Source organism: Euleptes europaea, chromosome 3, assembly GCF_029931775.1.
Source record: "Euleptes europaea isolate rEulEur1 chromosome 3, rEulEur1.hap1, whole genome shotgun sequence".
NCBI classification, from domain to species: Eukaryota; Metazoa; Chordata; class Lepidosauria; order Squamata; family Sphaerodactylidae; genus Euleptes; species Euleptes europaea.
Window position 1 is genome coordinate 10,322,119 of NC_079314.1, and position 23,467 is coordinate 10,345,585.

At 53.9% G+C, this 23,467-nt stretch overlaps 4 protein-coding genes across 4 annotated transcripts; 1 reads left to right on the forward strand and 3 right to left on the reverse strand.

Annotated features, from left to right (window-relative positions):
* Positions 1-791: 791 nt before the first annotated feature.
* LOC130474625 (rho-related GTP-binding protein RhoU-like) lies at positions 792-1,884 on the reverse strand. The gene is made up of 3 exons (XM_056846317.1): positions 1,698-1,884; positions 1,547-1,605; positions 792-1,226 (listed from the first exon to the last, which is right to left on the reverse strand). Exons 1-3 carry the CDS (start codon positions 1,882-1,884, stop codon positions 792-794), a joined length of 681 nt encoding a protein of 226 aa, XP_056702295.1.
* A 1,998-nt stretch (positions 1,885-3,882) lies between these two features.
* Positions 3,883-10,132, reverse strand: MIA (MIA SH3 domain containing). The gene is made up of 4 exons (XM_056846319.1): positions 10,003-10,132; positions 9,542-9,675; positions 8,001-8,111; positions 3,883-3,906 (listed from the first exon to the last, which is right to left on the reverse strand). Exons 1-4 carry the CDS (start codon positions 10,130-10,132, stop codon positions 3,883-3,885), a joined length of 399 nt encoding a protein of 132 aa, XP_056702297.1.
* Positions 10,133-12,438: 2,306 nt separating this feature from the next.
* Positions 12,439-15,956, reverse strand: SNRPA (small nuclear ribonucleoprotein polypeptide A). Its single transcript, XM_056847477.1, has 6 exons — positions 15,884-15,956; positions 15,052-15,224; positions 14,063-14,239; positions 13,570-13,743; positions 13,343-13,431; positions 12,439-12,608 (listed from the first exon to the last, which is right to left on the reverse strand). Exons 1-6 carry the CDS (start codon positions 15,954-15,956, stop codon positions 12,449-12,451), a joined length of 846 nt encoding a protein of 281 aa, XP_056703455.1. The 3' UTR covers positions 12,439-12,448.
* Positions 15,957-16,209: 253 nt separating this feature from the next.
* On the forward strand, positions 16,210-21,827 carry ACTMAP (actin maturation protease). Its single transcript, XM_056846320.1, has 7 exons — positions 16,210-16,616; positions 16,814-16,975; positions 17,834-17,902; positions 18,806-18,930; positions 19,105-19,234; positions 19,394-19,464; positions 21,490-21,827. Exons 1-7 carry the CDS (start codon positions 16,210-16,212, stop codon positions 21,825-21,827), a joined length of 1,302 nt encoding a protein of 433 aa, XP_056702298.1.
* Positions 21,828-23,467: the final 1,640 nt, after the last annotated feature.

Sequence of the window (23,467 nt, forward strand, 5' to 3'; positions counted from 1 at the left end):
CCCCCCAAGTCGGGAACATTGTCGTGTGAATTCAGCCCAGAGGGGAAAGGGGGGGTCCCCTGGCGGAAGACGCCTTTGCTTTTGGGGCTGAGGCAGAGCGCACGGCCTCCGGCTGGAACCCCACGGACCTGCGGGTACCCGCGCGTCGGGACCAAGGGGACCCCTCCCCAGCCAGGCTTCCGGAAGGGGGCCGGCTCACCTGCGCGTCTCACACACCCCCTCCCGCAGTCAGGCTATCATGGACGGGGTTTCCCTGACCCCAAAAGCAGAGCCCCCCCCCCGACTGCCCCTGAAGCCCCTCCGGGGGTGAGCGGAGCTGCCCCGCCAGGACGCCTGATCGGCCTCTGGGGCGCCCAGCAAGGAAGGTGAGCCAGGGAGAGGGCGGCGCCCGGCCAGGTTGGCCCTTCTCCACCCCCACCCCCACCCCCACCCCGGAAGCTTGTGGCTGCGCCTGGCTGGGCGGGGAGGGAGGATCCTCAGCCCGGAGCCACAGAAACAGCACTGCAGTTCGACTTAAATAAACTGGAGATGAGCCCCCCCTCCTTTCCCCGGGGTGCCCCGGGGAGATGGCGGTCGCCTCGGAGGTCAGTGGCAAAGGCGGCCGTCGGGTTGGCCGCACCGGTGCAGCGCGATGCCAGTTAAGGGCCAGCCGGGCTCCAGGGCTGTCCCGTTTGCGCCGAGCGCTGCCCAGCCTGCCCTCCCTCCGTCCCTGTCCCGGTGCCAGGTCCGTGCCGTCGGGGCAGAGCCCCTTCCCCTTCTTCGGCCCTTCCCTCCCAGGCGTCGGGGCCGGGCTAGCGGCGCAGGCAGCCGTACTTCCTCCACCAGGCCTTGGAGAGGGTCCGGAGGCGGGCGCGGGGCGTCGGGGCCGGGCGGCGGCGCAGGGCGGCGGCGATGGCGGCGTCGAAGACCTCCTTGAGGTTGTGCTGGGTGAGGGCCGAGCACTCGACGTAGCCCGCCGCGCCCCGCTTGGCGGCCAGGGCGCGGGCGGCGGCGGCGGGCACGGGCTTCTGGCGGCGGCGCGCCAGGGCGATCAGCACCTGCACGTCGTGGCGCAGGTCGGCCTGGGTGCCCACCAGCAGCACCGGCGTGGCCGGGCAGCGGCGCCGCAGCTCCGGCAGCCACTTGGCCGACAGGTTCTCGAAGGAGGCCGGCGACACCACGCTGAAGCACAGCAGGAACACCTCGGCCCGCCCGTAGCACAGGCGCCGCAGCCCGTCGAACTCGTCCTGCCGGGCGGAGAGAAGCGCCAGGAGAGCCGGACCCCACACCCCGGGACACCCCGCGCCCCGGGGCCGCCCGCCTGCGGATGCAGAGCGCCCGGCTCTCCCGCTCCGGGACGCCACCCGAGGGTGCGGGCTGCAGGCTAAGGCGTCGCGCCCCGAGGGGTCGAGGCCGGGGCCTTTGCTGCCAGGCCGGGTGCGAAGCCGCCGTCGGGGGCGGGGAAGGGTAGATTCACTCCTCACCCCCCACACGCACTAAAGGCGGGGTACGTCGGGGAGGAAAGGGGCGCCCCCGTCCCGCGTTGGACGCCCCCCCGGGCCTTTACCTGCCCTGCAGTGTCGCACAGCTCCAGCCTGAGCGGGGCTCCGTCCACTTCGACCACAGCTGAAAAAGAGAGAGGAGAGGTTGGGGGGGGTGGGGGTTTCCAGCCGGCCCCGAGCCGGGGGGGGGGGGACCCGTCCGTCCGAGCCGCGCACCGGAGAAACGGTCCAGGGCGGTGGGCAGGTAACGCGCCGGGAAGCCGTTGGTGCTGTAGCTGAGAGCCAGGCTGGTCTTGCCCACGGCGCCGTCGCCCAGCAGGACGCACTCCAGCCCGGGCAGCGGCTCCTGCCGCCCCCGCGGGCCGCGCGGAGGCACCGGCGGCAAAGCCGCGAAGCCCGGCATCTGCGCTGGCGGCGGCGGCGGCGACGCACCCGAGGGCGCGCACCCGGCGGCCGCGGCTCCTGCGGCACCCTTGCTCCGCCCCGCCCTCGCCCGCCCCCACGGGGCGGAGGGCCGGGCAGCGCCTGGCACCCCAGGCTGGCGCCGGCTCGCCCGAGAATGCGCGCCTCCTAGGCCCGCGCGGGAGAAAGCACTCTGCCTACGCTCAGATAATTCACAGTGGGTAGCCGTGTTAGTCTGTTTGCAGTAGTCAAAAAGGGCAAGAGTCCAGGAGCACCTTAAAGACTAACAACAATATTTTCTGGTAGGGTATGAGCTTTCGTGAGCCACAGCTCACTTCTTCAGAAAGCTCATACCCTACCAGAAAATTTTTGTGTTAGTCTTTAAGGTGCTACTGGACTCTTGCCCTTTTTGACTACTGCCTACGCTCAGAGACCGCCCCCCTCCGCGCCAACCAGAAACGGCCGCGGAGGGAGTGTCACCGCGGCCTACAAAGCAGAGGTCGGTCGCCCCCCAGAGGAGCTTCCCAGGCCCTAGCCCACCTGGAGCCCCGACAACCAGTTGTGGAAATGCACTCTGCACTTGCTCAGAGGCCACCTCTTGCTTAGGCTGCTGGAGAGGGGATCTTGGGCTTGGCTGCCCAAGGCCCGCAAGCACCAGCCCAATGGCCCCTGCTTAGGACCTCACCCCCCCCCCCAGCTCAGAACCGCGGGGGCTCCCCCGTTGGGGGCACGACCCCCCCCCCCTTAGAGCGGGGAGAGCTGCGCCCTGCTGCTGGCTCTTGCCCTTCTCCCCTAGGCAACGGTGGGCGGGGTGGGGGGGACTTTCCATCAGAAAGGCCCAGGCTAGGGAAAGAGGACAGTTTTGCTCAGGGGCGAGGCAGCCGGCTCCCTCAGTGAGAAGGACTGACCCCTGGGACACCTGGCTTCTCCCTCCCGTTGTGAAGCAGGTGTGGGTGTGTGGGGGGGAAGAGACTTGCCTGAGGGAGCTCAAGGCCACCGCACAGGGGGCCACCAAGAAAGCCCCCCCCCTTTGCACTGCAGGGGTGGTCACTCAGAGAGGTAGAGGCAGCCCAGCAGCCATCCAGTGCCCACCTCTTGACCCGCCCAACACTGCAGGACAGTCCCGGGCTAGGTTCATGGGCGAGAGGAGCTAAATTTCAGCCCTTTTGCTCAGATTACATCTGCCGCCCAGGTGGGCCAGTCTCTGGAAACCAGGTTGGGGGGGGGCACAAGGCAGCCTCCACAGCCTCCAGGTGCCAGGCCGTGCAAGTAGCCACTGCCCGCATGCCCCCCCCCATGCATTTCAGCAGCTACTCAGGGAGCCCAAGTATGAGCTGGGCCCTCTGCCAAGCCCAGGAACTGGGTCAGACCAAAGCGGCCGAAGCAGGGTAAATCCAGCCTTGCTGCAGGGAGGGGCGCAGTAAGGAGCTTGACCCAAATTCTCAAGGCTTGGCAAGGAAGGTAGGCCCCCAGCCCAGGAACCCTCCCCCTCTCTGCCCCGGTTGTTTGTTCTAGACGGGCCCCATCGGAGACAGGATTTTGACCCAGAATTTTATTTTCAGGCATGTCAGCAGAGTCTGGAAAACTGCAGGCTAAAGCAGTACAGGGGATGCTGCAGAGGAGGGACTCCCCGAGGTTCCTGTACTTAATTTGACTGATCCAGAACCACCGCTCTGACTGGGGGGGGGGCACACAACCCCCCCATTGTACAGTTACAGCCACCATTTGGAACTCCCATTGCTGGAGTCTCGCCAGCTTCACCTGCCCATGTAGCAAAAAGTAAGGAAGACATGTACACACAAACACACATACTTTGTTTCAGAATGCTTTTATGTTTTGATAGTGGGGGGGTTGCATGTGACCATGCTTGGCCTAAGGGGGGAATGTCTGGGCCAGGAGCAGCAACAGCGGGAAGGAGGACTCTGCTTGGCTCGGAATAGCTCAAAGGGGAGGCTGGGCCTCAAAGCCGGATGTGGACGATGGCGCGGGGCTGCTGGGGTCACGAGCAGTAGAAGTCCCACTTCTGGAAGACATGAAGACAACCACTCCAATTAACTCTTCCCAAAAATGCCACCAAAATTGAGAGAAGAGACTGGAGCACTCAGGGCCTGGTGAATGTGCCCCATTATCCCCACCCCCCAGATACACACACAGCAAAGGAAAATTGCAGTGCCAAGACTTGCGGGGGGGTGGGGAGAGACACCCTGAGCTTGGAGAGAGAAAACCCCAAATTGACAAGTAGGCATGGGACTATCTATAAATTTGGGATCATGGCAGACTTTAAACTTGGGCCTTTAATATCCTTTAGATCAGCCTCTGTACCAGAGGACTGGAGAATGGCCAATGTAACACCCATTTATAAAAAAGGTTCCAGAGGGGACCCCAGTTAGCTTAATGTCTGTTCCAGGTAAATTAACAGAAAGCATTAAAGATAGAATTGTCAAGCATATAGAAGGGCAAACCCTACTGAGCAAAACCCAGCATGACTTTTGTAAAGGTAGGTCCTGTCTCACTAACCTTTTACAGTTTTTTAAAAGTGTCAATAAGCATGTGGACAAGAATGAGCCTGTGGAGACTGTGTATTGGTTCTTGTAGGTTATCCGGGCTGTGTAACCGTGGTCTTGGAATTTTCTTTCCTGACGTTTCGCCAGCAACTGTGGCAGGCATCTTCAGAGGAGTAACACTGAAGGACAGTGTCTCTCAGTGTCAAGGGTGTAGGAAGAGTAATATATAGTCAGAAAGGGGTTGGGTTTGAGCTGAGTGCTGTCCTGCAAAAGTAATGTGCTAATCATTGTCCTGTAAGTATCAAGATAATGTGCTAATGAGGGTATGGTATGTTAATATGGAACCATTGTATCCTGAAGTGATCTGTTAATGTGTGTAATCCAAAACTAATCTGCATGGCTATTGTTGAATGTTGTCTTTGTTAGTCTGGAGGTTTTCAGAACAGGAAGCCAAGCCTTATTCATTCTTAAACTCTCCTCTTTTCTGTTAAAGTTGTGCTGATGTTTATTAATTTCAATGGCTTCTCTGTGCAATCTGACAAAATAGTTGGTAGAATTGTCCAGTCTTTCAGTGTCTTGGAATAAGACCCTGTGTCCTGTTTGTGTCAGTCCATGTTCAGCCACTGCTGATTTCTCAGGTTGGCCAAGTCTGTGTATTGGATTTCCAAAAGGCTTTTGACAAAGTCCCCCACCAAAGACTGCTAAGCAAACTTCATAGTCATGGGATAAGAGGACAAGCTCTCTTGTGGTTTGTGAGCTAGCTGAAAAATAGGAAGCAGAGAGTAGGAATCAATGGTCAGTTCTCCAGATGGAACCAAACCCAAAGGGTTCTCAATAATGGCACAACTTCATCCTGGAGAGGAGTGACCAGTGGGGTACCACAGGGGTCTGTCCTGGGACTGGTACTATTTAATATTTTTATAAATGACTTGGATGATGGAATAGTGAGCATGCTAATCAAATTTGCAGATGACACCAAGTTAGGAGGGGTAGTTAATACCCCGGAGGGTAGGGTCAGAGTTCAGAATGACCTCGATAGACTGGAGAGCTGGGCCATACGCAATAAAATGGATTTCAATAGGGAGAAGTGTAAAGTACTTCACCTAGGCAGAAACAACATAAGGCACAGGTACAGGATGGGAGATAGTTGGCTTGACAACAGTACATGTGAAAGAGATCTGGGAGTCTTAGTGGACCACAAACTGAACATGAGTCAACCGTGTGATATGGCGGCTAAGAAGGCCAATGCGATTCTGGGCTGCATCAATAGGAGTATTGTGTCTAGATCAAGGGAAGTAATACTACCACTGTATTCTGCATTGGTCAGACCTCACTTGGAATACTGTGTCCAGTTTTGGGCTCCACAATTTAAGAAGGATGTTGACAAGTTGGAGCGTGTCCAGAGGAGGACGACCAGAATGGTCAAAGGTCTGGAATCCATGCTCTATGAGAAGAGACTTAGGGAGTTGGGTTTGTTTAGTTTGGAGAAGAGAAGGTTGAGGGGGGAAATGATAGCCATGTTTAAATATTTGAAGGGATGTCATGTTGATGAGAAAACTAGCTTGTTCTCTGTTGCTCCAGAGACTAGGACACGGAGTAATGGATTTAAACTAATAGAAAAGCGATTCCACCTAAACATTAGGAAGAACTTTCTGACGGTGAGGGCAGTTCGATGATGGAATGTGCTGCCTCGGAGGGTGGTGGTCCCCGTCTTTGGAGGTCTTTAAGCAGAGGCTAGATGGCCATCTGTCGGGAGTGCTTTGATTGTGGGATCCTGCATGGCGGGGGGAGGGTTGGGGTCACTGGGGATGTGGGGGGAGGTAGTTGTTAATTTCCTGCATTGTGCAGGGGGTGGGACTAGATGGCCCTGGTGGTCCCTTCCAACTCTATGATTCTATGGAGTGATGTGATCAGTGGCAGCTGCTGTGAAAAAGGCAAATTCCATGCTGGCCATAATTAGACGAGGAATAGAGAATAAAACTGCTGCTGTCATACTGCCCTTGTCCAAATCTATGGTGAGACCACACTTGGAATACTGTGTACAGTTCTGGTCACTACACCAAAAAAAAAAAAGGATATTGCAGAGCTTGAAAAGGTGCAGAAAAGAGCAACCAAAATTATCAGGGGGCTGGAGCAACTGCCCTACGAGTAGCGGTTAAAACACTTAGGGCTGTTTAGCTTGGAAAGAAGGTGGTTAAGGGGAGACATGATAGAGGTCTATAAATTTATGCATGGTTTGGAGAGTGGGCAGGGAGAAGCTTTTCTCCCTCTCTCAAACTACCAGAACATGGGGGTCATCTGCTGAAGCTGGAGGGTGAGAGATTCAAAAACAGATAAAAGGAAGTATTCTTTCACACAATTCAGTTAAATTGTGGAACTCCCTGCCCCAGGATGTGGTGATGGCTGCCAACTTGGAAGGCTTTAAGAGAGGACATGTTCATTGAAGAGGAAGCTATTCATGGGCACTAGTAAAAATTTATACTAGTCATGATGTATGCCTATTCTCTCCAGATTCAGAAGAACCTGGCTATTAGGTGCTTCCGAACACAGGCAGGATAATGCTGCTGCAGTCACCTTGCTTGTGGGCTTCCTAGAGGCACTTGGTTGGCCACTGTGTGAACAGACAGCTGGACTTGATGGACCTTGGTCTGATCCAGCATGGCCTTTATGTTCTTATGGGTTGTTTTACCCCAAGAATAAAGTCTGCCTTGATCCCAAATCGAAAGCCGGTCCTGTGCATACCTGTCAATTTGCGGTTTTCTCTACACGGACATTCTCACTTCTCCTTCCCTCCTGTCTGTCCTCCTCACCTAACCACTCCCCTGGAAGACATTATTGAGTGCACTAGGGAGAGAATAATGCTGGAATACTATTTGGTCAGTTTCACAGCGAGTGTTGGGTCAGTTTCAGTTCCGGGCAGGATGGAGAAGAACTGGGCTGATTTGCCGCCCTCCCCTTATACCTTTCCTCTTATAGGCGTGAAAGCCATTTTTTTTTTTTGCAAGTGCAAGACTACAGATGGACTGATGAATGTCATAAATGACCCTGTGTTTTTATGTTCTTATGACCCCTGCATTGAGTTACGCAGAAACAAATTGGTTCGGGGGGGGGGGAGTTGTCTGGACCTTTCTCTGCTTTGGTTGTAAAATGGCCACTCGGTTCAGCGGGAGCCAATGACATATTTTTTAAAAAATACACCACAGCCAATTACAAAGCAGAGTTTTCAGGCAGGAGGGACTCGCTCGTGGTTCAGAAGCCCCTGTGCATAGTGTTTTGAGAATTCGACTGCAAATACTGTGCAGTTAGAGAGCAGCAGATCCAGCAGAAACAGACCGTGCATAAAAGGCCTCAGGTGAAACAGCATCCTGAGAACAGGACAGGAGAGCGAGGCGACTTCTGAAGGTCAGAAAATACATGGATAACTAAAACGAAGCCCAGAAGTAGTTGGGGAGGGTGTGTGTGACCTCGACAGGAACAACCCGTGCAATAAAAGGCGGAGAAGGAATGAAGGAGGGGTGTGCCAAGAACATGGTGGGGTTGTAGAATCCAGGGCCCCTGGCCAGCGCTTTGGACTCAGCCTGGCTCCTCCCAACAGAGGGGCTCCCATACTTACATTTGTTTTCACCTCCGTCTTGCCCGGCTTCAGATACTGGTTCTCCTGGACCACAGAGCTGGGGAAATAGCCCAGGCGGGCAGGCTGCACCCCGTAATAGTCACCCTGCACCTGTGCAGAAGGGGGGGCACATATGCATACCAAGTCAGTTTCCCACCAGCAGGGGCTCCCTTTGTCGCCCATTAGAGGAAGCACCAGTAACCCCCACCTCCTCCTGCCCCAAGGGAAGGACCATAGTAGGGGCATAAGGGTGAGCACAGCACTCACACCTGCTGGGAATCGTCCTTTTCACCACAAACTACGTTTACTCTTCACATTTACAGGTTGGGTTACTGGAATCTCCAGGGCAGCCTTTGAAGAAATTTCCACTGGCACAAAACGAGATCGGCGCGGGGGGGGGGGGGGACGTACCCTGCCGTGAGTCCCAGCTTGTTCCTAGGTCCAATTCAAAGCAAGAGCTTTGCCTTGAACAGCTTGGATCCAGAGGTCCTTGTAGCTAGCTGGGTTCAGAGGTCATGGGGAAAGGCCTGGGCTACTCTTCCATAGGTTAGGTGTGGGAAGGGGGTCACTGGCAGCTGCCCCGGCCAGTTTCCTGGCAGGCCCTTAGGGGAGCTTGGAGACCCCTTTATTCCAAAGAGGCTTCAATAGCAGCGCCCTTCTGCCCCTCTTCTCTCCAGGTTTCTCAGTTCACTGTAAAATGTCAGCAAAACCCATCAACTCATAACAGAATGAATGAGTTGATGGATATTGCTGACTTTTTGTAGTGAATGGTGCTTCCGGTATTTCACTGTAAGCTGGTTTGTAAGCTGGCATTTTACAGGAAAAAGTGGGATATGAATGTCCTTAACATCAGTTAATAAATCAATAAGGTCTCATATACGGACAGGGCCTGTCTTGCGGGGAGGGCGTAATAGAATCAGTTCCTCATGTCCTTCTTAACTGTTCGTTTTATTCTAGGGGGTCATTCTCAATTTATAGACCTGTTATTTGTGGACAGGGAATGGTTACCCGCCAAAATTAAGGTGTCTCTCCTTATGACCACCCAGGACCCAATAAAAAATGAATCGGTGGCAAGATTTCTACAGTTTGCAATCCAAGAACGTGAGCGCTTGTTTATCAAATAAGGCTGGCCTAGTACTGTAAAATTATATAATCCACTTACATTGATTTTATTATAAAAACTATGGGGATCCTTGTACAGTATGGTTTTATGTACTTGCTTTTGTATATTTATTTTTTTATGCCAATAAAGCCTTTGTTGTTGTTGTAGTTAATAAATTTGCAAATAATTTTCCCAACTCTCTTGCTAATTTCACAGATAAGCACTGGCTGTTACCAACTGAGAAAGTGCACTCAGGAACGGAGGGGGTGGTTCAGAATTTGAACCATAGACTCTCTGGGTAAAAGGCCTCCCCCCTGTGTTCCACACTGGCTCTGGGCAAGAGCTCCAGCCACCCACTCCCAAGAAAGGCTCTCTGTGCCTGCTTGCGGCTTCCACAGAATTCTCACCATCAACCAAACAGGGCCCCGCGGCTACTCACGCTTCCTCCCCAGAAGAGTTGTCCACGGCCCTTCAGCTTCGAGAAGACATAGATCACTTGTCCCCTTTGGATGTGGATGAAGCGGCAGTCGGGGGCAATGTAATCCTGCCGGGCCACCGCAATAGAAATGGGATCTGGGGTGGGGAGAGGAAGAGAAGTGGTCTTCAGAGACTCTCAACCAAGGAGCGTGTGTGTGTGGGGGTGCATCTATGATCTCTTTCCTGGAGTGTTAATTTCACACGACATGCAAAACAAGCTGTGGAATTCCCTGCCACAGGATGGGCTAGCCGGAATCACAAAAGACAAGCCCTCCCATGTTCAAAGGAAGCTTGTGGTTGACTACTGACACGAGGGACAAATTCAGAGGGGGGGGGGAAATCACACTGAACTTGCCTGATATTGCTTAAGTTCTCACTAGAGGGGAGTGGAATGTCTACGGTCAGGAGAGAAAAGTCACTCACGGTTGCATTCAGGATCCGCGCAAAGCTTCTTGTCTGCTAGTTTATCCATTTGCCGCCCACCCCACGCCAGTCCCAGAAGGGCACAGAGAATGAGGCCAGCCCAGACAGCCCCCCAAGCAGTTCCCCTCATTTCCACAGAGCCCAGCCAAGCAGCTCCTGCTGTGGAAAACTTCACCTCCGAGAGATGAGACGGGCTTCCCGTTTTTGGAGCTAAACTCCACCCTGCACTTGGCATAGTAGCAATGTGACCACTGAACGTTCACCAACACTCTACCTTCTCAAAAGGATGAGTTACAGGATGGGGAAATGAGAAGCTTTCCCTGGGTCTTGATCCCAGTTGCTACTGGAACTGAGAACACAAACAATGGTCTCCCCACTCCCATATTATGAGCAATCCAGAATGACCACCGTGCTTTCAAAGTGCACCGGATTTCATTTCCTCCCTTCCACACCGCTTTTGAAGTGGACAAATCCTAGGGCCACAAGTGCAATGTATTGGGGCACATCCATCTTGAAGTCCTTGCCTGCCTAAACAGGAAGCAGCTGCTGGGAGAACAGGCCGGCCCTTGAGGCTGCAGGACACTGAACTCCTTGTGTAAGCCTGCCCCCCCCTCCACAGAAGAGCGGGAAAGGGAGCAAGCAGAGCCTGAAGAAGACGTACAACCACCCAGTCCAGCTCACCTCCACCACCCCAGAGAGCCCTAAAGGGGCAGCACACGCCAGTCACTGCAATTGAGAACAGGGAGGTATCTAGGAAGGACACCAACCCGCAGCACAGGAGAGAGGCAGAGTGTATCCCCCACACGGTGAGTGGCACAAGCAGGAGACATGACAAAGGAACCAGGGTGAGAAGCAATGCTCCACGTTTGTGCTAATGCTGCTTCTCCCTATAGTTCCCCGTAATGCCAGGCATGGAGGCTTCCTGGCCTCCTCAGTCTTCGAACTGCCCTCTCTCTGCAGGGAGCCCCCGCTCTCCGCATCAAAGTTGACAACAGCGCTTCTTCAGCAGATTTTGTTCTCTGGCCAAAGTGAGCCTACGTCTCCCATCCCTGCAGCTAGCCAGCCAGTTCCGCAAGCCAGAGCACCACTGAAGCCGCCACAGTGGGCAGGGAGGCAAGCCCACAAGATCCCAGGTTCAATCCCTGGTATCTCCAGTTGCAAGGGATCAGGCAGAAGGTAAGAACATAAGAACGGCCATGCTGGATCAGACCAAGGTCCATCAAGTCCAGCAGTCTGTTCACACAGCGGCCAACCAGGTGCCTCTAGGAAGCCCACAAATAAGTCAACTGCAGCAGCATTCTCCTGCCTGTCTTCCACAGCACCTAATAGGCATAAGAGCCTAAGAAAAGCCCTGCTGGATCAGACCAAGGCCCATCAAGTCTAGCAGTCTGTTCACACAGTGGCCAACCAGGTGCCTCTAAGCCCACAAGCAAGATGACTGCAGCAACATTCTCCTGCCTGTGTTCCACACCTAAGATAATAGGCATGATCCTCTGATACTGAGGTGATGCAGAAAACCTCAGCCTGAGACCCTGGAGAGCCACTGCCAGCCTGAGAGGACCTCAGTGGTTTGATTCAGTAGAAAGCAGCTTCATGTGTTTGGGATGGGCCATGGCTCAGTGGTAAAGCATCCGCTTTCCACACAGAAGGTTCAATCACCCACATCACCAGTTAAAAAGACCAGGCAGGAGGTAATGTGAAAGACCTGTGCCTGAGATCCTGGAAAGCGGCTGCCAGTCTGAGCAGACAATCCTGACCTTGATGGACCCCAGTGGAAGGCAGCTTCCATAACTGGAAGGGGGCGCATAAATATTTGGTCATCTGCAAAACAGCAGGTCCGGGATCCTGGTCTGCCTGGAAAAGGCCACAAAAGCGGGTGCCCCACCAGCTCCTCAGCCCACCTTCCCAGGGACCAAACATTTGGAACATGGCTGTCTGCATGGTGCCTTGCTGACCGTCTTCTCAGCTTTGTTGCAGGGGGGCTGGCATAGGAGCTAACCCACCCCAGAGCCTCCCACCCCACCAGTCTCCCAGCAAGAAGAGTCAATTACCAAGATAAAAAACATTTTTTATTGTAAAAGAGAAAAGCTCCAGGTGCTATGTCTGGCCGTCAGACTCTGGGTACGATGCTTTTGTCAGAAATCGGCTCCTACCTTCCAGTGATGCACGCTCTCTTCCTCTCGCTCTCTCGCATCCACATGCACACGCCTCCCCAACAACCTCCACAGGAGCCTGACACACTGGTATCAGGCGAGCCCCTCCACGCCACTGCTTGGAAAAGCAAGCTCTGTATCATCTTACCCAGCCAGACAGTCTCACGCTCACTCTTACCTCCCAGAACACAGTTTGCAAAAAAACAAAAACAAGAAACAAAACCCAAACCATTCCACAGGCACCAGCGAGCAACAAGGAGAGATGGCCCAGGGCCTTGAGGCCAGGAGAGGCGTCACTTCTTGGCAAAGGAGATCTTCATGGCGTTGTTTTGGGTGATCTTGAAGCCCTGCAGGGCATCACGGGCAGCTCCGGCCTGCACGTCATTGTCAAACTCCACGAAGGCGATGTCATGCCGGCCAGGGACCAGCCGCACTTCCTTGAACCCGGGAAACCTGCAGGAAAACGAGGCGGGGGCTTGAGTTCCAACCGAGAGCTGCACCAGCAGTCCAGGCCACCCTTTGTGCCCTGACATCCTTTTCATATGGAGTCCCGCCCCTCGTCAGTCGGCAAAAGGTCATTCAACAGATTCCCCTTCCACCCATCTCTGAAGCCAGACTTTTGGAAGGGCAGCATAAAAATGCAGAAAGACACAAAGCAGAAGGACAACTACAGAGCCAGGCTGAACAGAAGTAAAAGAAGAGTTGGTTTTTATATGCCGACTTTCTCTACCACTTAAGGAAGAATCAAACTGGTTTACAATCACCTTCCCCTCCCCTCCCCGCAACAGACACCCTGTGAGGTAGGTGGGGATGAGAGAGCTGTGACTAGCTCAAGGTCACCCAGCTGGCTTCATGTGGAGGAGTGGGGAATCAAACCCGGCTCTCCAGATTAGAGTCCACCACTCCAAATCACAGTTATTAACCACTACACCACGCTGGCTCTCCATCATAGAGACCCCAGGGACAGACAGTGAATGCAATCCCCATAGCTTTGAAACAAGGAACAAGACAGACGGTTGGGTAGGGGTCCTTAACCCAGGGCCTCCTAAGCAGGCAGTTCTCCAGTACCATCCCCTATTTCAAGTCCTGCGGCTGCAACTGTAGCAAGGCAGGCAGGCAACTCTCAGGCCCACCCTGACCAGCACTCGTGTCCCCCCCCCCCCAGAGCGCCACTTCTGGGTCCTTACTGATTGAACAGCATGGAGAGCATCAGCTCGTTGGTCTCTTCGGGCAGATTGGTGAGGAACAAGATGTGATTGGGTGGATTCTCCGATAGCTAGAAGGGGAAGAAAGCCACTCATACGAAAAGCCCGGGAGCAGGACGAGCTCACCCAGGCCTTCTGCGCACCCCTCCTGTCAGCCCATGAAAACTCCCACCTTCTCCCTCCCTGCAATCCCCACCCCCTCTACTCACTGGCTGCGCTGGGGCCATCTGCCCAGGCAGCATTTGTTGAGGTGGCATGGCCCCAGGTGGCATGGCCCCTGGTGCCATGCCAGGGGGCGGCATCATTCCTGGAGGAGGCATGTAGGGGGGCTGGCCAGGCATGTGAGGCATCATCCGTGGGGCTTGGTTCATGGGCGGCATCCCCTGGAGAGGAAACAAAGAGGGCTGAGTGGCAAAGTCCCAAGCTCAGACGCCCCTCCCTCCTCAAGCTGCCAGGAAGACTTCCATCCTCCGTTGAAAGACAGGGGGCTGACCTCCAAACACAGCCACCCCCCCCAGAGTGGAAGAAGCCTCTGATTCAGGGCTTCCTGTAAGAAGCAGATCTTCAATTCACTAAAAAGGTGGAACTGGACCATACAAGGTTTAAGCTGCTGCAACAGGCACTACTTTGGGAGAACTGAAGCTTCCCTCCAGCAGAGAGCCTGCCTGAAGTAAGACAGCCCTGAGGGGAGGAGGCACTCACGGGCACAGCGCCTTGGACCGCGGGGGCCACTGGAGCTGCTGCTCCGGGGAGCTGCTTCTTGACCACGGCCACCTCCTGGCCCTTGGGCTTCCGCTTCTCGCGCTTGCGGTCCCGCTCCACAAAAGTGCCCTTCATCTTGGCAATGATGTCCGAGTCGGATTTGGCGTACTGGATCCTCTGGTCAGGGAGAGGAAGGACTCAGTTACAGAAGAAGGCTATTGAGCCCGCCACAGCACCACGGCAAGCAGCCAAAATCCCACCCAGAGGTGAGCCACAGAAATATTAATCTGGTTTTCTGGCCAGAACCTAGAAAGCAGTGACTGAACCCAGCTTGGTGTCAGTCAGCAAATCCACAGTGAGGATAGCAAAGTGCTGCTGAGAAAATGCCTGCTTGCAAATCTTTGCTGAGTGCTAACAGGAGCAAGCCACCCCTTGCAAAGTGGATACTCTAGAGGTGGCAAGGAATCCTGCACCATTGGAAAAAATAGCACCTTTGTTTGGCCAGAAACTACCACAAGCTACAGCCCATGTCATAAGGCACACAAATCAGTCAAGAAAATTGAATACTGTTGTGGGGAGGGAATACCTCCAAGTGCCAATGGGCTAGTGTGTCTTTTCTGGAAACGAGTAGCCCCCAAATCTCCACACACAACCTCACATGCATAATCACATAGTCAGTGGCTACTAGTAAAAATGAATGCCAGTCATGATGCACACCTATTCTCTCCGGGATCAGAGGAGCACGCTTGTTATATATGAAGTGCTGTGGAACACAGGCAGGATAATGTTGCTGCAGTCATTTGCGGGCTTCCTAGAGGCACCTGTTTGGCCACTGTGTGAACAGACTGCTGGACTTGATGGACCTGGGTCTGATCCAGCAGGGCCTTTCTTAGGTTAGTGTTTGTAACGAATCCAAATGCTATTTCTGCCATGAACATGTTACCCTCTCTGGCAGCCCACCCTCAGCATGGCCCAAAGCACAGCCTCACCATGGGCTTATCATAGAAGGGGAAGCCCTGCATGGACCTCAAAGCGTTGGTGGCGCTGCTGATCTCCTTGAAGATGACGAAGGCCTGGCCCCGCATCTTCAGACTGCGAGACACCAGAATGTCGAGGATCTGGCCAAACTGGGAGAAGATGGCATACAGGGATTTCTTCAGCTCTAAGGAGAGGAAGGAAAACTGTGCTGATGCTTTGCTCTGAGAACATTAGCAACGCTGTTGGTCCTTGGAACTTCATCAAGGGCTGCTTGTTGTTCATCTGAGCAGAGCCTTCCCCGTTGCGTCCCTCACCTTATCCAAGGGCCTGCCAGCAAGGTTAGGAAGCCTCCTGGCTTTCTGCAAACTTTGCAAAAATTGGAGAGATAAGTGCCCGCTTCCTATAGATCTATGGGTCGAGGACTTTACAGCTTCATCAATATTTGAATGCGTCGCTAGTAGACAATTACACTTGGACTTATATTTGAACATTTGGAATCTTTTATACAAACTTGTGTGCGCATCTCCCACCACCATTGTTATACTTTTCTTTCCACTTGTTATACTTTTCTTTCCACTTTATATACTTCTTCCCTTGTCTTATTAATTGCCAATTAGTTTCTTATTAGTTGCGTTCCCCCTTTCCCCTCATCCTTTTTTTTTTTTACAAATACAATTTTTAAAAAGTATGCAAAACTGAATTAGCAAGGGGAACTCTTTTAGCGCAGACTATAATGCAATAGTGGAGAAGGAAGCTTTGGTAAAGGGACAAGGACTGTGGACTACTCTGCTGCGTAAAGATGCCTGCTGCGTTGTGTAAGCGGGTCCTGTTAAAGCACCTCACCGTCCTTCTTGATCTTCTCGTTGAGGTTGTTGATGTAGATGGTGTGGTTGGGCCGGGGCTCGGGGACCGCCATGGCGAGCGCGGCCGGGGAAGACGCGCTCGGGACCTTCCTGGAGGGAGAAAGAAGCGGCTGGGGCGAGGCTCCGCGGGAAGAGCGCGCGAAAACGCCGCCTAGACCCGCGCCCAGCCCGGCCGCCCTCCCACCCCCCCACCCCGCGCCCTCCCGATGGCCTCCAACCCGGCAGGGGCCTCCACGACCCCCGAAGCGCCACCAACGGCTCTACGACAACCCCGCGAGGTAGGCCAGCCGCTGCGGCCTCTCACCGATGGCTCGCAGGGCGGGGAGGAAGGCCGCGCCTGCACGTGCCAGGGATCCGCGCTCGCCCCTGGGCCGGAACACCCCCTCACGAAGCCCCGCCCACTTCCGCCGCCTCCCCTCGATCCGCGATTGGCTGCTCGACGACGCGCCCGCCTCCGTCCTCTCGCCCCCTCCGCCTGTCCTGCCCAATCACTGCTCCGCTCCTTCTTTCTCCCTTCGCAGCGGAGAGCCGACAGCTCGGGTTGGTCAGCCTCCCGGTTCCCGGCTCAACTTGAAAAAATGCCACCCGATTGGACCGCGGGGTTGTCACTCTCCCGGCCGCACTTCCCACGTAGCCCAAACTGCCCGCCCCGGAAATGGTAGCCTCCACGACCAGGAAGGTAGTGCGTCACAAGGGAACTTCCGCTTGTCGTGGTATCTCGAAAGGCGACCCTTGACCTTCTCCTGGAGCCAATGAAAGGCTGTCCCTGGACTTCGCGAGCGGAACTGTGACCTTTAACCCGGAGCTTGGGTCGCTTTGACCCCCGATCTCCCGCGTGGCCCTCAATGGAGCCCCCGGCTACCCCAGGCGAGAGCACGTGATCCCTGACGTCCCTCCCCCATCTCCCCAGGATGTCGCAGGCCCTGGAGGAGCCGCCAGCCCCCCCGCCCCCGCCCCCGCTGCCCCCGCCGCCCCCGCCGAGCGGTCCTCAGCTGCTCAAAGCGGCTCTGGAGCAGGCGGGTCGTGAGCGGCAGGACGACGTGCAGGAGCTGCTGAGGCGCAGGAGGGCCAGGTGGGGCTTCCAGGGCCTCTCACGCCGTTGGGCAGGCTGCTGTGACGTCACAGAACTACAACAAACTTTCCAGCTGCTGCTCTGACCTGGGGCTGTCTGGCTTCCGTAGTTTGCTAAAACTGGCAGAAGAAATCAGAGCACTGAGAGTGAAAATGGAAGATCCAGCTACTGTCCAGAGCCTTTTTCTCCTGGGGGGAGTGATGGGGGGCTCTTGTCCTGCAATGGTAGTGGACCCCAGGCTAATTACCTGGCCTGGATAGCACTTGCTTTCTCTCCCCTTCTTTCGTCTGCTGCAGTGGTGTCACAGAACGTCCACAAATATTCAGGCTTCTCGGAGACGGTCTGGTCTGAATTGTTTTGGGGTTTTACTCTGAATGTTTAAGATTGAGGGGGAGTGCCTTGTAACTGAAACTTACGTCTAAAAGTTGCCCTCCCCTTGACCCTGTGCTTCTTTTCTATAGGCCGGTTCTGAGTTGGCTTCTGGAGCTCCGTGTATATGTGAGATAGCTTTAGCAGCTCCTGTTTCATTCAAAAGCCATGGCACTTTCAAATTATGGCTCTCCTTTTTCCCTCTGGCTTATGGATTGCCTCCTGACAGCTTTCTCTTGAGTGGTGTTCCTTTTTGTCTTTTTGTGTCTCCATTTTACATTTCCTGTAAGGCAAACAGCCCCCCAACCCACACCCCTCCCAGGTATCTGTAGTGGAGTTGAAGCTTAGGCTCACTTCCATTGGCCATTCTGATTTAAGTGCTTGGGGATAAGCACAACATCCTGTCAATTATGCAGAAGAAGAAAGTGCATGAAATGTTGGGCCGGGCCCTTCAATGGCTCTTATGGGACTCTCTCCCCTCTCTTCCAGCTTCAGTGAGCACTTAAAGTGGGTTCTTTTCAACAACCCTGTGCCTTCCTTAATTCAGGAGGGCCCACAGTGAGTATTCATTTTTTTCTCTTTACTGTGAAAGGGCTCTGCGCAGTGCTGGGTACACAGCATGCTGTTTGGAACTGCTCCGCTCCCTTTTTTTATTTTTATTTTTTTGTATGTGCCGCTAGCCAATACAGGCAAATAGGAAAGAAAAGTATCTCTTTTCTACTCTACTGTCTGTTATGTTTTCACTCTGCCCATCTTCCAGGGAGTTCTGGGTCCTTTTGTTTTATCAAAGAGTTGGAAGGGGTCATAGTGGCCATCTAGTCAAACCTCCTGCTCAATGCAGGACCAGCCTAGAGCATCCCACAACAACCCTGTGAGGGTGGTTAAGCTAAGTGACTGTGAGCTTCTGTGACCAAGTAGGGCTGCAAAGCTGGCTTGTCTCTTTATGCGTTACTGCTTTTTCAGCCAGGAGTTCAGAGCAGAGTGTGTTACCCGAGAAACAACTCTGAGATCAACGAGGCAGAAAAAGAGTGTGCGTCACTTGTCCAAGAGGCCACCCATTGGCATAGTGGAGAAGGGAATTGCACCCAGCTCTGAGCCCTGAACCCTAACGAAGGACAGACAGGTGTGTCTTCATGCGAGGCACCCAAGTCAGTATCAAGCACAGGCAGCAGTGTTGTAAAGATATAATTTTGTTTTTAAAAATCAACTGTCTAAGCTCATACAGTTACAAAGAGATGCTTGGATGTGTGTGAGAAATCTTGGCTGTGGTGTGGGGTTGCAGGGCCCTTGTGGACAGAGGTTGAGGATGCTCATCTTTCCACAGCTTCTTCCCCCTCCTCGTGCTAATGATGATGCACAAGAACAAGCAGCCATGGTGTGTGCTTTTGGCTTTTGATTGTTTTTTGATTGTTTGAAAAGCCAGCAGCCACATGACCTTTCTTGGCTTTCTCCCTTCTCTAGGTGTGGCCTGGTGGCCCTGTGGATGGCAGGAGCCCTGCTCCACCTGCCCAAGGTGCTTTCCCTGGAGGAAATTGTGCAGGTAGCTTTGGAGAGAGGTTACACCGCCCAAGGGGAAATGTTTTCAGGTTGGTAGTGGAGGGAGGAGGGTGGGGATGTAGCGAGTGCACGTGTTCTGGCTAGGAAGCTGGCTGGCTACACCCTCCAACATGAGGCTGTGGGGGGTGGGAGGACTTTCTGGCAAGCTGTTGGCTGCCCCACTCCCAGCAACTCCTTTCCCCCCTTCCTTCTGCCTGCTTCAGCTGCGGACATGGCCAGGCTGGCTGAGGAAGTGTTCCCCTGTCGAGCAGAGCTGCTGTCTGGAGGCCTGGAAGGACAGAACCGCCACAGGCTCCTTCAGCATCTCCTTGCCGGCCTCCCTCTGCTGATACCGTATCCTGCCTTGCGGAACTCATTTGGGCAATGCCTGAAGTTTGGTGGGGCGGGGGTGCACAGTGCTCTTGGCCTGTTGTTGCACTGCTGCCCTCTTTACTACACAGCTGTGGGTCTCAGCAGCCCCCCCCCCGGGCAAAACCTTAACTCCCAGCCCAGATACGATGAGGATTCCAACCATGAACCCTGCCTCCGGCGCGGCTACAAGGCTCACTGGGCAGTGGCCTCAGGTACGTGGGGCTGCTGGCTGAGTCGCAGAAGGGTGAAAGAAAGGCCAACCAGCCAAATCTGCTCCGTGCCTGGGTGTTTCTCCCAGGAACAGGTAGATTGAACACATGAAGCTGCCTTGGCCCATCAAAGTCAGTACTGTCTAGTCAGAACGGCAGCAGCTCTCCAGGGTCTCAGGCAGAGGTCTTTCACATCACCTACTTGCCTGGTCCAGTTAAAGGGACCAGGCAAGTAGGTGATGTGGAAGACCTCTGCCTGAGACCCTGCTGCTGTTCTGAGTAGACAGTACTGACTTTGATGGGCCAAGGGTCTGATAAGGCAGCTTCATATGTTCAATCTACTTGTTCCTGGGAGAAACACCAGGGATTGAACCTGGGACCTTCTCCATGCCAAGCAGATGCTCTACCACTGAGCCACGACCCCTCACCATGGCTCCCCAGGGTCTCAAGCCGAGGTCTTTCACATCACCTACTTGCCTAGTCCCTTTAACTGGAGATACCAGGGATTTAACCTGGGATCTTCTGCATGCCAAGCAGATGCTCTACCATTGAGCCACAGCCCCTCCCCTAGGAGAAACGGGCACCCGTTCCAAGATGTTAGCCCTGTCAGCTGCTGGCAGCTTCAGTCCCTGGCCCCGGCTATGTCTTTGTGCCGCGATGAAGCTGCCCCTCCTGGATGCACAGCCTGGGCATGAGAGATGACTTTCCCAGAAGAAACCCTGTAGCTGTTAAGGCCTGGCAAGGGAGGCATTCACCATTCTGTCCACAAGGGGGAAGCAGCTCCCAGCCGTGGCCCTGCTCCGCTTCCTGTTGGGCAGCTGGGAGAGCAGGACTGGAGCATTTTACAGGCTCCAGAGAAAAGCAAAGGGGTGGGGGGAGAGAACGCCTGGAAGTGTTGTTGCCGGGAGCTGGAGCAGAACATTTGCTCGGAAGGAGAAGTCTGGTCAAGGTGAATGCAATCTGTGCCAGGAGGCTCCTAGTTCCAGTCTCTCAAGCTGTGTCATTGGGGAGGGGCTGTGGCTTAGAGGTACAGTATCTGCTTGGCATGCAAAAGGTCCCACATTCAATCCCTAGCAACTCCAGTTAAGCAGTGAAGTGAAAGATGTCTGCCCTGAGACCCTGGAAAGCTGCTGCCAGTCTGAGTAGACAATACTGACTTTGATAGACCAAGGGTATATAAGGCAGCTTCATGTCTGTCCATGTTTTGGAACTTCTCGGGGGGCAGGCAGAGCCGCAGAGGGGAATGTGCCTCCATCTCCCTCTCCCCCACCCCAGCCTTTAAGCCAGGTGCGTCACCCATTCACGATGATCATTTGCATCATTCTCCCACGGGTGAGAGTTTGGTTTCAGCCCTTCCAAACACTATCAAAACCAGTTTCACAATCTACCATATGCAAAGTCTGTGTTTCCAGGATGTTTCCGAGGTCGTTTCGAGGGGGTGGCCACAAGTTGTAAAGCTGTAAACAGCATGAGACCAGGACCCCAGACCACTGGCCTTCTCCCAGCCAAACCTGCCCGATTGCCTTTAGCATCTGGGGCCACCACCTTCTGAAATCAGGCACTTGATGGGGGCTGACTCCACAGGGAGGGGTCCCGCACCTGGTGACCAGGCGGGAAATGAAGATCTCTTTAGTTTTTTTTTTTTTGCGGCTATTGTGTTCCCTACTGTTGATTTTGCGATCACCTTTTCTATTTCAAATGGTGGAGTTGTGAGCCGCCTTGGGCAAACTGGTCTGGAAGGGCAGGCTATTTCACAAAACCTCACAATGAGCAATTTGCTTAAAATTGGTCCATCTTCCCACTGAGCCTACCAAACCAAGGTTTGAGATCTCCAGACATTCAGGTGGGATGGCCTGTAGTCTCTGCTGGACCCGAGGATGGGCAGCATTGAATGGAACGCAACGGCCGGGGCGAGGAGGACAGTGCACAGTGTGGGAGGGGAAACGGCATGAGGGCAGCTGGGGCCCGCGGAAGTGGGAGGCACAGGCCGAGTTCCAAACCTTCCCCCCCCCCCAATCTCTTTCCCAGGAGCTCTGCTGGGTGTGAAGGGAGACCCCCAGCTGCCAGGCTGCCAGGAAGACAAGGATATGCCTGGCCTCTTCCACACCACCACCCCGTGCGCCCCACTCCCCCTGGGGGCCGTGGCTGAGACGTACTTGCTTTGCAAGCAGGGCAAGAGCTGCCGCTACCAGCTGTGGAACTACCAGCAGGTGCAAGAGAGCAACGCCCAGCTGACCGACTTCAGCCCCAGTCGGGCAGCTGACGGCAAGGTCTACGTTGTGCCTGCAGGGGGTGTGCAGGGGGGGCTGTGTGGCCAAGCAGTGCTGCTGCAGCCTTCCCCCACCCACAGGCTTTCTGAGAACTGAGGCCGTTGCCAGGAGAGGAGAGACTGGGGGCAGCTGCCGGAACTGAAGAGGAATGGATCGGGCTGATGGGGCTGCTATTCCCCTCTCCCTGGGGAAGGTCACCTGCAGGGAAGTGGGCAGGGCCTGGTTGGGAGAAGGACATAATATTGATCACACGGTCATCTCCTTCTTGTTCCAACATACTCAGTGGGTGGATGTGCCTCCCTCCTGCTGTGCCTTCACAACAGCCTTTTAAGGTGGGCTGTGGTGGTCAGCCATGAGCTTCATGGCGTGATGGGGATACCCACCGTAGTCTCACCCTCTAAGCCCCACACCGGCTGGGCTCCCCTGCCTGTCTGTAAACAGGGTGGCATCTTTTTTGCACGCAGCAGTGAGCGGCTCCCTCTCCCCTGGCCAGAACCACCCACGTGGCTGCTTGGGGCCTCAGAATAAAACGGCCTGTGTGGTCATGTTTTGGAGGAAGAGATTAATGCCCGAAATTGTTTGGAATTACGATTCCTTGACGCCTTTATTAAAGAGTTCTATCCATTTTAAATTGTGTCACATTTCTTCCTACGGATCATAGATTTATATTTCCCTTTTGATTGGAGAAGATCCCAGAGATAGTTACTCCAATTCCCAAATCTTCAGTGTTTGATTTGTATAACTTTTTTCATGGTCCTGCATTCCTTATCAAACTGTGGGCTATTGAAATTCTTGGTTCTTGATGACGTGCAGGTAAAAGCTGTCCTTAAAAGTTGGCTAAAATTACAGGGGCACTTTCTATATTCTGCCTATTTTCCAGATCATTAACTAGTACCTGGGCATCAGGAGTTTAAAAAAGAGCGGCTACTCTTGTTTCCACATGGGTAGACCAATGAGCTGGCTTCAGTAAATTTCCCTCTTGAGAGAGGGGGACCTCACAGGACAGTGGCAGGACACCAAAAAAATTTTTTCAATTGTTAATGAGGTAAATAATCACTTCCATGGTGAGTTTCAACTTGTAGTTTCATTTTGCATGGAATTAAATTTGGAAAAACTAAAAAGTAGTCTTATCAGACTTGCACCTCTATTCGAGAAGAAGGTATACTCTCCTATTTCATTGATGCCCACTTGGCCATTTAAAATTATCATGTTGGTCTTAAGAGCAATGGCCAAAAGTTTCAAACCCGCAGGATTTTGTCATCCTTGGAGCATCTTTCATAGAAGTAGAAGCAACCCAAATCTTTTGCTTCATTTTTAGTGAGTCCCGCTGAGGCAAGCTATATTTCATCCTTATTCCCAATACGAGCATTAAAGTCTCCTGCATTCAAAATGTTTGCCCTAGGGTAGAGGTTGATCAATCTCTCTAATAAATCCTCTAGCTATCTAATAAATCCAAACCTGGCTTAAGAGGGTTTTGTTCAAATTAGGGGGGCTATAGACTGTCACCAGAATAAGGGAACATGCTTTAAACTCCAGGTACACAGACAGCATGGAAGGTGAAGATTCAAGGAGCTCTGCTCTGCCACACTGTAGAGTATTTGAAATCAGACATGATAGACTGGATAGAGGTTTAGGGCAACCTCCTTTTTCTCCTCTTGATGCTTTTCCCATAAAGGATGTATACCCTGGAAGATACACATCCTCTAATACCCAGGTCTCATAAGAAAGGCCATACT

Excerpts from the sequence above, each read along its gene's own strand:
- LOC130474625 (XM_056846317.1), bottom strand. The coding sequence starts at position 1,884 with ATGCCGGGCTTCGCGGCTTTGCCGCCGGTGCCTCCGCGCGGCCCGCGG. Across the intron at positions 1,606-1,697 it reads CGCCCTGGACCGTTTCTCCG|CTGTGGTCGAAGTGGACGGA; the intron begins GTGCGCGGCTCG and ends TCTCTTTTTCAG. Across the intron at positions 1,227-1,546 it reads TGTGCGACACTGCAGGGCAG|GACGAGTTCGACGGGCTGCG; the intron begins GTAAAGGCCCGG and ends TCCGCCCGGCAG.
- SNRPA (XM_056847477.1), bottom strand. The coding sequence starts at position 15,956 with ATGGCGGTCCCCGAGCCCCGGCCCAACCACACCATCTACATCAACAAC. Across the intron at positions 13,432-13,569 it reads AGATGGCCCCAGCGCAGCCA|CTATCGGAGAATCCACCCAA; the intron begins GTGAGTAGAGGG and ends TTCCCCTTCTAG. Across the intron at positions 12,609-13,342 it reads CTCTCCATGCTGTTCAATCA|GTTTCCCGGGTTCAAGGAAG; the intron begins GTAAGGACCCAG and ends GTTTTCCTGCAG.
- MIA (XM_056846319.1), bottom strand. The coding sequence starts at position 10,132 with ATGAGGGGAACTGCTTGGGGGGCTGTCTGGGCTGGCCTCATTCTCTGT. Across the intron at positions 8,112-9,541 it reads AACTCTTCTGGGGAGGAAGC|GTGCAGGGTGACTATTACGG; the intron begins GTGAGTAGCCGC and ends CCTTCTGCACAG. Across the intron at positions 3,907-8,000 it reads AGACGGAGGTGAAAACAAAT|AAGTGGGACTTCTACTGCTC; the intron begins GTAAGTATGGGA and ends CATGTCTTCCAG.
- ACTMAP (XM_056846320.1), top strand. The coding sequence starts at position 16,210 with ATGGCTCGCAGGGCGGGGAGGAAGGCCGCGCCTGCACGTGCCAGGGAT. Across the intron at positions 17,903-18,805 it reads TTAATTCAGGAGGGCCCACA|GTGTGGCCTGGTGGCCCTGT; the intron begins GTGAGTATTCAT and ends TCCCTTCTCTAG. Across the intron at positions 19,465-21,489 it reads TCACTGGGCAGTGGCCTCAG|GAGCTCTGCTGGGTGTGAAG; the intron begins GTACGTGGGGCT and ends TCTCTTTCCCAG.